The 13,032-nt window shown below is 67.2% G+C and overlaps 1 protein-coding gene across 1 annotated transcript; it reads left to right on the top strand.

Annotated features, from left to right (window-relative positions):
* Positions 1-840: 840 nt before the first annotated feature.
* On the top strand, positions 841-12,136 carry DCTN2 (dynactin subunit 2). Its single transcript, XM_079329070.1, has 14 exons — positions 841-965; positions 2,779-2,847; positions 5,828-5,924; positions 6,036-6,097; positions 7,088-7,186; positions 7,310-7,470; positions 7,882-8,029; positions 8,120-8,185; positions 8,280-8,318; positions 8,426-8,503; positions 9,343-9,414; positions 9,504-9,606; positions 9,687-9,778; positions 11,812-12,136. The coding sequence occupies exons 1-14, from the start codon at positions 930-932 to the stop codon at positions 11,896-11,898; spliced, it is 1,209 nt and encodes a 402-aa protein (XP_079185196.1). The 5' UTR covers positions 841-929; the 3' UTR covers positions 11,899-12,136.
* The last annotated feature ends 896 nt before the right edge of the window (positions 12,137-13,032 follow it).

The raw sequence follows: 13,032 nt of genomic DNA, 5'->3' as shown, positions 1-13,032 counted from the left end.
GAATGGAAGGGGGGACGCAGCCCTGGGAATGGACCCCCCCCCAAAATGCTGATTCACGGCGGGGGGAGCAGGATGGGGCTGAGGAGGGGGCTGGGGAAGGGGTGGGTGCAGGGCCAGCCCCCCCCGGCCTCCCTGCTCTGCTCCCTCCCCCCCCCGCGGGAAGGCAGCGGTCCTGACTCATTCCCCCCCCCCGGCACACGGGGGGCTCAGCCCGGCCCGCAGGACCCCCGTCCCTCCATGGGACCCCCCAAACACGCCGGGGGGGGCGGTCCGGAGCTGCGCCCGGGGGTCTCCCGCGGGTGAGAAGTGCAGTCCCCCCATTAGTGCCCCCCTGTGCCACCTGCTCCGTGTGCCCCCACCCCTGAGTGCGCCACGGGTGTCCCCAGCGTGTCCCCCCGCCCCTGTGCTCCACCATGTGCCCCTCAGGTGTCCTCTCGTGTGTCCCCCGGGTGTGCCCCCACTCTGTGCCCCCCCCGTGTGTCCGCCCCGTGTCCCCTCCTGTGTCCCCACATCTGTGTCCCTCCGTGGGTGTCCTGTGTTTACCCCCAGCGTGCGCCCCCCATGTGTGTCCCCACGCGTGTCCCCGTGTGCTCCCACCCGCTGTATCCACCCCCGTTCCTCCCTCGCGTGTATCCCCTCGCTCACTCCGGTGTGTTCCCCTTGCACCCCCCGTGACTCCCCCGTGTCCGTGTGTCCCCTGTCCCCCCCATTGTCCCACCCGATGCCGCCCCCGCCCCGTCTGCGGGCCCAGGCCCCGCCCATCGCCCCGCCCATCGCCCCGCCCCGGCCCCGCCCCTGCGCTCCCTCCTCTCGCACCGCCCCGCGCTGTTCTCGCGAGATCGGCCCCGCCCCGGCCCTGCGCGGCCATTCCGGGACCCCCCGGCACCGACCCCCCAAAAACCGACCCCCCCCCAAAAACCCACCCCGCCATGGCCGACCCCAAGTACGCCGACCTGCCCGGCATCGTGAGTGAGGGGCCAGGTCGGGGAGGAGCCGCGGGTGTGAGGGGGTGTGGGAGGCTTCGGGAGCTCAGAGGGGATCAGGGGCTTGGGGGTGCTGAGGGCTCTGAGGGGATCGGGGGCCGGGGGTCTCAGGGATGTCTGAGGGGTCTGAGGGGAGCGGGAGGGCCCGGGGTGTCAGAAGGATCTGAGGGGGTGCTGAGGGCTCTGAGGGGATCAGTGGCCTGGGAGTGCTGAGGGCTCTGAGGGGATCGGGGGAGTCAGGGGCTCTGAGAGGATCGGGGGTGTCTGAGGGGATTCTGAGGGGATCGGGGAAGTCAGGGGGGTCTGAGGGGATCGGGGGAGTCCAGCGGGATGAGGGCCCTGGCAGAGAATGAGGGAACTGCGGGGTCAGAGTGTGGGGGGGGTCTCGGAGCTGTGAGGGAGCAGCGGGACAGGGAGGGACTGAGGAGGGCAGAGAAGGGCGGCTCTGAGAGGGCTCAGAGCGGGTCCAGGGGCTCTGAGGGTGGTGAGAGGACCCGGCAGGATCTGAGGGAATTTAGGGATCCGTGGGCTGGGGGGGCTGTGGGAGTCCGAGGGGATTGGGGGGTCTGAGGGTACTGGGGGGTCTGAGGGGGCTGAGGGATCAGTTTGGGGGTTCTGATGCTGGAATGACTGACAGGTGTGGGGACATGGGGGGATTTGGGGAATCTGGGGGGTTGTAGATGTCTGAGAAGATCTGGGGTTCAGGGGTGTAGGGTTGTCAACATTTGGGGTGTCTGTAGGAATGGGAGGGAGCTGGGGAGGGGGATGGGGTGGCAGGGAGGGTCTGGCTGTGGGTCTGTCAGTGGGTCTGTATGTCTGTCAGTGTGTCTGTCAGTGTGTCTGTCAGTGTGTCTGTCTGTGTGTCTGTCTGTGTGTCTGTGTGTCAGTGTGTGTGTCTGTGTGTCTGTCTGTCTGTCAGTGTGTCAGTGTGTCTGTCTGTGTGTCAGTGTGTCTGTCAGTGTGTCTGTCAGTGTGTCTGTCTGTGTGTCAGTGTGTCTGTGTGTCTGTCTGTGTGTCTGTCTGTGTGTCTGTCTGTGTGTCTGTCTGTGTGTCTGTCAGTGTGTGTGTGTGTCTGTCAGTGTGTCTGTCAGTGTGTCTGTCAGTGTGTCAGTGTGTCAGTGTGTCTGTCTGTGTGTCTGTCAGTGTGTGTGTCAGTGTGTCTGTCTGTGTGTCAGTGTGTCTGTCAGTGTGTCTGTCTGTCTGTCTGTGTGTCAGTGTGTCTGTCTGTGTGTCAGTGTGTCTGTCTGTGTGTCAGTGTGTCTGTGTGTCTGTCTGTGTGTCTGTCTGTGTGTCTGTCTGTGTGTCTGTCTGTGTGTCAGTCTGTCTGTGTGTCTGTCTGTGTGTCAGTGTGTCAGTGTGTGTGTCAGTTAGTCTGTCAGTGTGTCTGTCAGTGTGTCTGTCAGTGTGTCTGTCTGTGTCTGTCTGTGGGAGCACCCCTGGGTGTTTGGGTGACTGTGGCAGTTGTGACAGGGAGCTGGGGGGGTCAGGGGACAGAGGCAGTGAGTCAGGGTGTGGGGGACAGTGGGGTGTTTGACGGGCTTTGGGGGTACAGGGGCAGTCAGCAGGGGGTGTGGGCACCCCGGGGTGTCCATGGGGGGCAGGAGCTGCAGGGGGGGTCAGGGCTGGGGGGGTCAGGGCTGGGTGGGAGGTCAGGGTTGGGGGGGGTCAGGGCTGGGTGGGGCAGGGCTGGCTGGGGGGGTCAGGGTTTGGGGGAGTCAGGGCTGGGTGGGGGTGTCAGGGCTGGGTGGGAGGTCAGGGTTGGGTGGGGGTCCCAGCACTGCCCCTGCTGCCACAGGCCCGGAACGAGCCCGACGTGTACGAGACCAGTGACCTGCCCGAGGATGACCAGGCCGAGTTCGAGGCGGTAAGGCCGGGCTGGTGGGGGAGCAGCAGCTGCAGCAGCCCCCTGGGACCCCCTGGGACCCCCTAAAACCAGCAGCATGGCAGAGAACCAGCTCCCCTCACCCCCCAGGCACCCAGCAGCAACACAGCCTGCACAGGGACACAGTGCATCACCCCCATGGGGACACATCACCCCTATGGGGACACATCACCCCCACGGGGGCACATCACCCCCACGGGGACACATCACCCCCATGGGGACACATCACCCCCTATGGGGACACATCACCCCTATGGGGACACATCACCCCCACAGGGACACATCACCCCCATGGGGACACATCACCCCTATGGGGACACATCACCCCCTATGGGGACACATCACCCTACAGGGACACATCACCCCCTATGGGGACACATCACCCCCACGGGGACACATCACCCCCACATGGTTAGTGGGGTTCAGGCAGGGGGACAATGTTCCCCCAGAGTCCCAGTGTGCCCCACGGTGACATGTACCCCCTACAGCGACATGTAGCCCCCCATCCCCCTGCCTGTGCTTTGTGGGGCAGGAAGGGCAGAGCAGGACACAGCCTCCCCCACACAGGCTGGCTGTCCCTGTCCTTGCTGTCCTTGTCCCCAAGAGGAAGGGGGCTGCCACTTCCCCTGCCCCACCCCAAGGGGAACAAGGGGGACCCCTAAACCTGCTGTGGGTAGTGGGGGTTCCCAGTGCTGGGCTAAGCCACTCTTGGGGGTGGCTGTGCAGGGACTGCAGTGTGGAGTGATGGGGGGTCCATCCTTGTGGGTCTCAGGGCACCCCCAGAGTGACACAGGATGTCTGGGGGTGACAAGAGCTCTGTCATGGAGGGGCCTGAAGGACCCCCAGGGCCCGGGGTTGGCACTGGCTTCTGTCCTCAGGGATGGGGGCACACGGGGGTCTGTCCTTGGGGACCCCCAGGAGTGTAGGGTGACCCCAGATGTGCTGGGGAGGATGGTGGGGGCTCAGGGGTCATGGCCTGAGGTGCCCCCAGGACAGTGAGGGGGTACCAGGCCTTGGGAGTGCAGGGGTGCAGCCACCCTCTGCCATCGGTGCTGTTGGTGTTTTGGGGTGCAGGAGATTGGCACAAGTCCCTGGCATGGAACAGGGGCCCAGGGGGTACCCCCTGAGGGGGGGCACAGAGACCCCCCCTGTGAGAGCCAGAGCAGCAGGGTGGGCTCAAACAGAGCTTTGAGCCTAAAGTCCTGAGGGGACACGTGGCCCCTCTGTGGTGGGAGGTGAGGGAGGGGGGTCCCAAGCCCCCCCTGTCTAGGGGAGCCCTTCAGCAGCTCTGGGGTGTTGAGGGGTCCTTCCTCCCCCTGGGGAGCCCCCAAACTGACCAGGGCTCCCCCCGCTTCCCCCCCCGCTCCCGCCTGGCCTGGACTCAGTTTGCACAAGTAAGCGTGGCCCTGCTTTGGGGTGCATGGGTGCCCTGCTTTGGGGTGCATGGGGGGCCCTGCTGCACGTGCATGGGGGTCCCAGCGCTGTCCCCTCAGGGTGCCCCTGCTGCACTGGGGTTTGGGGTGCCTGCACTGCCCCCCTGCTCTGCCTTGCCCTCTGCATGCTCTGCCTGCTGCCTGCACTGCCCACCTGGCCTCGGGACCCCCGGGACCCCCCTCAGGAGCCCAGGCTGGGCCCCATTGCATGGGGGGGCCATGCTGAGCCCCCTCACTGCTGCCAGCATTGCCTGGGGGGCTCATGGCCCTTCAGACCCCCCCAGGCTCCCACTGAGTGTTGGGGTCCCATGGGGGAGCCCCTGGCTCTGCTCACGTTCCCCCTGGAGCTCGTGGGGGGAGTTTGGGGGTGATCCCCAGAACTCTGGCCATGTCTTGCTGCCCTCCAGGACCCTGCTGCCCCCATCCCCGGGGGTCTGTCCCCATCCCTGGGGTCTGTCCCTCACCCTTCATCCCTCAGGGGTGCCCAGCCCTCGGGGGTCCCCATCCATGGGGTTCCCTGTCCCACAGGGGGGCGGTGGGCGTGGCCGGACCTTCTAACGCGGATTTTGTCTCTCTCTCCCCTCTCTAACCTTGCTCTGACTTTCTCACCTCTGGGAAACGCCAGGAGCTGGTAAGCGCCCGTGTCCCGGCCGCTGGCACTGCCCATGTCACTGCCACCCGCTGCCACCCGCTGCCTCTGCAGCCCCTAACGCTGCCAGCGCTGCTCTCACTGCCCTCAGCCTGCCAGGGCTCCTGAAACACGGGCCAGAGCCAGGAGGGGCTGCACAGGGGCCACGGCGGGGTCCTGGGGGTCCCCCCAGAGCCCTGCTGAGCCAGGGACCCCTTGGTGGCAGCAGGGGAGCCCGGACACACTGGCTGTGCCCAGCCTGCCTGGCACAGGGCACCTCGGTCTGGGGGTCTGGGGGCCAACACCTCCCACTGGGGGGATCAGCCCCAAAGGCAGTGACAGCCCCAGGGGCCAGGGTTACTCTGGGGAGGAGGTTGTCCTGCCAAAACAGCTTGGGGACAATGACAGTCCCTGGAGGGACCAGCAGTGGGTCCTGGTCCTGGCCAGGGGCTGCTGGAACGTTGCACAGTTTGGGGTAGGCCGAGCCTTGGGGGTCCCTGAGCTGGGCCAGGGGTCCAGAGTCCCAGTATGGCCCTTGGTGGTCCTGCCTGCTGGGCTGGGCCAGACCAGGGTCCAGTGTCCCCACACTGGGCCAGGGGTCCAGCATCCCCACTCTGGACTCATGAGGGCACCTCCCCACAGGCCAGGCCAGTCTGGGGCTGTGGTGTCCCCTCCCTGGGCCCTGGGGACGTGCCCCATCCCTGCCAGCAGAGCCCTGGGTGCTGTACTGGGGGCTGTGCTGTGTCCTGGGGGGGGCCAGGCCAGCGCCCCCATCCCTGCCCACGCCGTGTGCTGGGGGTGGTGGCAGTCCTGGGGCCCCTTGTCCCCATCCCTGTCTGTGCTGGTGGGAGGTGGTGGCAGCCCTGTCCCTGTCCTGTCCCTGACGTGGCTCCGTGTGCAGGAGGAGCTGAGCAGCACCAGCGTGGAGCACCTGATCATCAACCCCAACGCTGCCTACGAGAAGTTCCGGGACAAGCGCCTGGGCACCGAGGGTGTGGGTGAGCTGGGGGGCTCAGGGGGGGCTGGGCAGGCTGGGGAAGGGCCAGGGGACCCCCAGGGGGCTGAGCCCCCCGTGCTTTGCTGCCTCACACCCAGCTCTGCCCCCCCAGATTTCTCCGACCGCATCGGCCGGACACGGACGACGGGTTACGAGGCTGGAGAGTATGAGATGGTGAGTGCAGGGGCACCCCCTGCTCCCCACTCCCTGCTTGGGACACCCCTGTGGCCCCCCAGGGTCACCTCAGGAGCCTGTGCCAGCTCCACCAGCACCATGGCACCCTGCTGCTCTCTGCCCAGTCCATCCCAGGCTGCCATGCTGGGAGTCCCTGTCCTGACCACAAAGCCTGGAGACAGCGTTGGTCGCCAAGTCCTGGATGGAGCTGGGGGTCCCAGGATGGAGCTGGGGGTCCCACATAATCCTGGCTGGCTCATGTCCAGCTGGGTGTCCCCCAGGATCCCCAGCCCTGGTGCTGGGCTCTGTTCCCCCCAGCCTGTCCCCTCTGACTCCATGAGGATCTGTCCCCAGGCTGTCCCTCCCAGGGGCTCGGGGGGGCTGCAGTCCCTGTCACCCAGGGTCAAAGGGGAGAAGGTGACAGAGTGTAACATGGCTCCCTCTTGGACTGCTCAGAGCAGGGTGACATCTGTGTCCCCTGGGCTGCTCACTCAGGCCACATCACCCCCCCACGCTGGCCCAGGTTGTGTTTGCTCTGGGAACAGCTGGATTTGGGCAAAAACCAGGAAACTCCCACATTCCATGGGGGGCAAATGACCCCTCCCCCAGAACCCCCCACAAGCCTTAGAGATCAGGGTCAGGGGGAGCAGGAGCTCTGTGGGCACAAAACAGGGAGATCCATGGGGGTGAGGATGAAGAGCTCCTTGGGGATGAAGATGAGGAGCTCTGATGATGAAGATGAGCTCCAGTGCAGCCCCTCTCCCTTGTGGGTTCAGGGCTCTCCTGCCCTGCCCCACTGACCCCATCAGGTTCCTTCAGGTGCCACCTGAGGCTGCTCCAGCCTGTCCCTGCAGGCCTCACCTGCTGCTCCTGCTTGGGGCCAGGTGCTGCCAGCACCTGTGAGCCCCCTGAGACCCCTGAACTCTGAGATCCCTGACCCCCCACGAGACACCTGAGCCCCCCTGAGCCCCCTGCCCCATTTCCCCCCAGCTGGGTGAGGGCCTTGGTGCCAAGGAGACGCCGCAGCAGCGATTCCAGCGCCTGCAGCACGAGGTGCAGGAGCTGCTCCGGGACGTGGAGCAGATCCAGGTGAGCCCCCACCTGCCCCAGGTGAGCCCCCACCTGCCCCAGGTGAGCTCCCACCTGCCCCAGGTGAGCTCCCAGCTGCCCCAGAGGTGTCCCAGGGGTAACACAGCTCCATGTTTCCCCCAGAGCTCGGTGAAGGAGTCGGGGGCTGAGGAGGAACTGACGCCCATGGCGCTGGCCAGGCAGGTGGAGGGGCTGAAGCAGCAGCTGCTCAGCTCCCACCTGGAGAAGGTGCTGGGCCCTGGAGCTGCTGTGGACTTTGCTGACCCTGAGGGAGCCCTGGCCAAGTGAGTGGGGATGGGACCCTGGGGGGGCTGGCAGTGTCCCTGTGGGGCTGGGACACAGACCCTGCCCACCTTGTCCCCTGTACCCACCTTGTCCCCTCCTGGCTGTCCCCTGTGCCCACCTGTCCCCTGTACCCACCTGTTCCCTGCACCCACCTGTCCCTGCACCCACCTGTCCCCTGTGCCCACCTGTCCCCTCCTGGCTGTCACCTCTGCCCACCTGTCCCCTGCACCCACCTGTCCCCATGCCCACCTGTCCCCTGTGCCCACCTGTCCCCATGCCCACCTGTCCCCATGCCCACCTGTCCCCTGCACCCACCTGTCCCCATGCCCACCTGTCCCCTGCACCCACCTGTCCCCATGCACACCTGTCCCCTGCACCCACCTGTCCCCATGCCCACCTGTCCCCTCCAGGCGGCTCCTGCAGCAGCTGGAGGTGGCCAAGTGCAGCAAAGGTGCCCCGGGGAAGGGCGTGGCTCGGGGCCCCGCCCCCGCCGGCGATGCTGTCACCTTCGAGCTCTACTGGAGGCCAGAGCAGGACCAGTTTGCCCAGTCAGCCAAGGTGAGGGGGGGTGCTGGCCCCACAGGGGGATCCTGTGTGGGGACACCACACCTGGGGAGTGACACAGAGCACCTGACCCCAAACCCGCAGGTGTCGGAGCTGGAGAAGCGCCTGGCACAGCTGGAGGCAGCTGTGAGGTGTGAGCCTGACAGCCAGGTGAGTGCCCAGGTGAGGGGGCTGCCCTGCCCCCCTCCTACCCCCATCCTTCATCTGCCCCCTCCTGCCCCACTGACTCCCTTTCCCCCCACAGAACCCACTGCTGGTGGGGCTGAAGGGCTCCAGCCTCATGGTGAGTCAGGCAAGGGGGGTTTGGGGGGACCCCTGCCCCCCAAAAAGGGGGGGGCTTTTGGGCTGCCCCAAAAACTGCCCAGCTCCCTCACCTGCCCCCCTCCCCAGGACACGGTGCAGGTGCTGCAGGCCAAGGTGAATGTCCTGGATGTGGCTGTGCTGGACCAGGTGGAGGCTCGGCTGCAGGTGAGGGGAGCTGGGGACACTGCTGAAACTGGGGGGCACTGCTGAAACTGGGGGGCACTGCTGAAACTGGGGGGCACTGCTGGGATTGGGGGGCACTGCTGAGATTGGGGGGCACTGCTGGGATTGGGGGGCACTGCTGAAACTGGGGGGCACTGCTGAGATTGGGGGGCACTGCTGAGATTGGGGGGGCACTGCTGGGATTGGGGGGCACTGCTGGGATTGGGGGGCACTGCTGGGATTGGGGAGCACTGCTGAGATTGGGGGGGCACTGCTGAGTTTGGGGGGCACTGCTGGGATTGGGGGGCACTGCTGAGATTGGGGGGGCACTGCTGAGTTTGGGGGGCACTGCTGAAACTGGGGAGCACTGCTGAAACTGGGGAGCACTGCTGAGATTGGGGGGGGCACTGCTGGGATTGGGGGGACACTGCTGAAACTGGGGGCACTGCTGAGACTGGGGGGCACTGCTGGGATTGGGGGGCACTGCTGAGATTGGGGGGCACTGCTGGGATTGGGGGGCACTGCTGGGATTGGGGGGCACTGCTGAGATTGGGGGGCACTGCTGAGATTGGGGGGGCACTGCTGAGATTGGGGGGGCACTGCTGAGATTGGGGGGCACTGCTGGGATTGGGGGCACTGCTGAGGTTGGGGGACACTGCTGAGATTGGGGGGGCACTGCTGGGATTGGGGGGGCACTGCTGAGATTGGGGGGGCACTGCTGGGATTGGGGGGCACTGCTGGGATTGGGGGGGCACTGCTGGGATTGGGGGGCACTGCTGGGATTGGGGGGTCAGTGCTGAAATGGGGCCATGACTGGATTTGGGGTCTCTGCCCCCACTCAGAGCGTCCTGGGGAAGGTGAACGAGATCGCCAAGCACAAGGCCACGGTGCAGGATGCTGACACCCAGAGCAAGGTGGGGGCTGTGGGGCCCAGAGGGCTCGGGGGGGGGTCCCCAGAGAGCCCCCCCAGGCCGTGCTGACCCCCCCAGGTGCTGCCCCCCAGATCCAGCAGCTGTACGAGACGCTGCAGAGCTGGGACGCCGTGGCCAGCGCCCTGCCCGACGTGGTGCAGCGCCTGGTGACCCTGCGGGACCTGCACGAGCAAGGTGAGGGGGGGGCTGGGGGGTCCTGGGGGGCGCGGGGGGGTCACTGCCCTGCCCAGCACTCAGCCTGTGCCCCCCCCCAGCCACCCAGTTCGGGCAGGTGCTGGTGCACCTGGACACCACACAGCAGGAGATCGCGGGCGCGCTCAAGGACAACGCGGTGCTGCTGGCAGAGGTACCCATCCCCCACCGAGCCCACCGGGGCCCTCTGCCCCATCACCCACTGCCCCACATCCACCCCCACTGCCCCACATCCACCCCCACTGCCCCATCACCCACCCCCACTGCCCCATCACCCACCCCACTGCCCCATCACCCACTGCCCCACATCACCCCCACTGCCCCATATCACCCACCCCCACTGCCCATCACCCACCCCACTGCCCCATCACCCACTGCCCCACATCACCCCCACTGCCATCACACCCACCCCCACTGCCCATCACCCACCCCCACTGCCCCATCACCCACCCCACTGCCCATCACCCACTGCCCCACATCACCCCCACTGCCCCATCACCACCCCCACTGCCCATCACCCACCCCACTGCCCCATCACCCACCCCACTGCCCCACATCACCCCCACTGCCCCATCACCCACCCCACTGCCCCACATCACCCCCACTGCCCCATCACCCACTGCCCCACATCACCCCACTGCCCCATCACCCCATGCCATCACCACCACTGCCCCATCACCCACCCCACTGTCCCATCACCCACCCAACTGCCCACACCCACCCCACTGCCCATCACCCACCCCACTGCCATCACCACCCCACTGCCCCATCACCCACTGCCCCATCACCCACCCCACTGCCCACATCACCCCCACTCACTGCCCCATCACCCACCCCCACTGCCCCATCACCCACCCCACTGCCCCACATCACCCCCACTGCCCCATCACCCACCCCCACTGCCCATCACCCCCACTGCCCATCACCCACCCCCACTGCCCATCACCCACCCCCCACTGCCCATCACCCACCCAACTGCCCCCATCACCCACCCCCACTGCCCATCCCCCGCCCCCCCTGCCCATCACCCACCCCACTGCCCATCACCCACCCCACTGCCCCATCACCCACCCCACTGCCCCACATCACCCCCACTGCCCCATCACCCACCCCCACGGCCCATCACCCACCCCCACTGCCCCATCACCCACCCCCACTGCCCCATCACCCACCCCCACTGCCCCATCACCCACCCCCACTGCCCATCACCCACCCCACTGCCCCATCACCCACCCCACTGCCCCACATCACCCCCACTGCCCATCACCCACCCCCACTGCCCATCACCCACCCCCACTGCCCATCACCCCCCCACTGCCCCATCACCCACCCAACTGCCCCATCACCCACCCCACTGCCCCATCACCCACCCCACTGCCCATCACCCACCCCCACTGCCCCATCACCCACCCCACTGCCCCACATCACCCCCACTGCCCATCACCCACCCCCACTGCCCATCACCCACCCCCACTGCCCCATCACCCACCCCCCACTGCCCATCACCCACCCCCCACTGCCCATCACCCACCCCACTGCCCCATCACCCACCCCCACTGCCCCATCACCCACCCCCACTGCCCCATCACCCCCCCCAACCTGCCCCATCACCCCCCCACTGCCCCATCACCCACCCCACTGCCCCATCACCCACCCCACTGCCCCATCACCCACCCCCACTGCCCATCACCCACCCCCACTGCCCCATCACCCACCCCCACTGCCCCATCACCCACCCCCACTTGCCCCTCACCCCACCCCCCCCACCCACTGCCCCATCACCCACCCCCCTGCCCCATCACCCACCCCCACTGCCCCCCATCACCCCACCATGCATCACCCACCCCCACTGCCCATCACCCACCCCACTGCCCCCATCAACCCCACCCCACTGCCCCATCACCCACTGCCCATCACCCACCCCTCTGCCCCATACCCCACCCCCACTGCCCATCACCCACCCACTGCCCCATCAACTCACCCCCACTGCCCCATCACCCACTGCCCCATCACCCACTGCCCCATCACCCACCCCCTCTGCCCCAATCACCCACCCCCACTGCCCATCACCCACTGCCCCATCACCCACCCCTCTGCCCCATCACCCCACCCCCACTGCCCCCCATCACCCCTGCCCCCCCATCACCCCCACCCCCATCACCCCATCCCCTCCCCGCTGCCCCCCAGGTGCAGAAGACCATGAAGGACAACCTGGCCATTGTCGAGGACAACTTTGCCGACATCGACGCCCGCATCAAGCGGCTGCAGAAGTGACCCGACCCCAGGACACCCCCCTGGGGTTCCCCCGCACCCCCCACGCCCCCCTGGGCCCTGTGACCCCCCACAGGTCCCAGCTGCTGCTTGTAAATACCCTGACTCGACCCCCAGCACCTCCTCGCTGCCCCTCCCCAGGGGGTCTCTGCACCCCTCAGTCCCCACGGGGATCATTCCTGTGCCCCCAGCCCATCCCCTGTGTGGGTGCCCCTGTACCCCAATAAACAGCTCAGCCCCGAGTGAGTGTCAGCATCTCTGATGGGGGGGCGGGAGCAGCGCCCCCCAGGCTGGGGAGTGCTGGGATGGGGGGACACGAGGGAACCTCTTGGAGCCAGGGCCCCACGAGGAGGAGGGGCTGGGGGGCAGCTGGACCCCGAAGATGGGGCGGGGGTCCCGGCTGAGACCCTGCCCTGCTCCCCCAGGCCCCTCACAGCGGTTCTGCAGCCCCCAGCCCTAACCCAGAGCACCCCCATGTCCCCATGTGCCACCAGTGCCCCCAGTGCCACCAGTGCCCCAAGGGTCACGATCCCACCCAGCTCCAGTGCCACCAGTGCCCCCAGTGCCACCAGTGCCCCAAGGGTCACGATCCCACCCAGCTCCAGTGCCACCAGTGCCCCCAGTGCCACCAGTGCCCCAAGGGTCACCATCCCACCCAGCTCCAGTGCCCCCAGTGCCACCAGTGCCCCAAGGGTCACCATCCCACCCAGCTCCAGTGTCCCCAGTGCCCCCAGTGCCACCAGTGCCCCAAGGGTCACCATCCCACCCAGCTCCAGTGCCCCCAGTGCCACCAGTGCCCCAAGGGTCACCATCCCGCCCAGCTCCAGTGTCCCAGTGCCACCAGTGCCACCCTCTCGCCCCGGTGCCTTCTACGTGCAATGGAAGGTGAGGGGGTGAAGGGATGGGGGGGGCTGAGACCCCTCCCTATTATCTCCGGGGGAGGGAACGTGATCCGCTGACACGGAAGCCCCGCCCACTGCACATAACACCGCCCATCTCACATAACCCCGCCCATTCCCGGACACGCCCCGCCCCTCTCCCGGCGCCCGCTGGGGGGCGTGGCCCATTTCCCGCCATTGCATCATCCCCGCGTGACCCCCCCCGCGCCCCTCCCGATCTCTGGGCGGTGCCGTAGTC

The sequence above is a fragment of the Erithacus rubecula genome (assembly GCF_903797595.1).
Source record: "Erithacus rubecula genome assembly, chromosome: 31".
NCBI classification, from domain to species: domain Eukaryota; kingdom Metazoa; phylum Chordata; class Aves; order Passeriformes; family Muscicapidae; genus Erithacus; species Erithacus rubecula.
This window is presented reverse-complemented; position numbering and strand designations above follow the sequence as displayed.

What these genes read in the sequence shown, in the direction of transcription:
- DCTN2 (XM_079329070.1), top strand. Translation starts at nt 930, where the DNA reads ATGGCCGACCCCAAGTACGCCGACCTGCCCGGCATC. An exon ending in GGGACGTGGAGCAGATCCAG is followed by an intron (nt 7,187 to 7,309) that starts GTGAGCCCCCAC and finishes TGTTTCCCCCAG; the next exon opens with AGCTCGGTGAAGGAGTCGGG. An exon ending in AGTTTGCCCAGTCAGCCAAG is followed by an intron (nt 8,030 to 8,119) that starts GTGAGGGGGGGT and finishes CCAAACCCGCAG; the next exon opens with GTGTCGGAGCTGGAGAAGCG.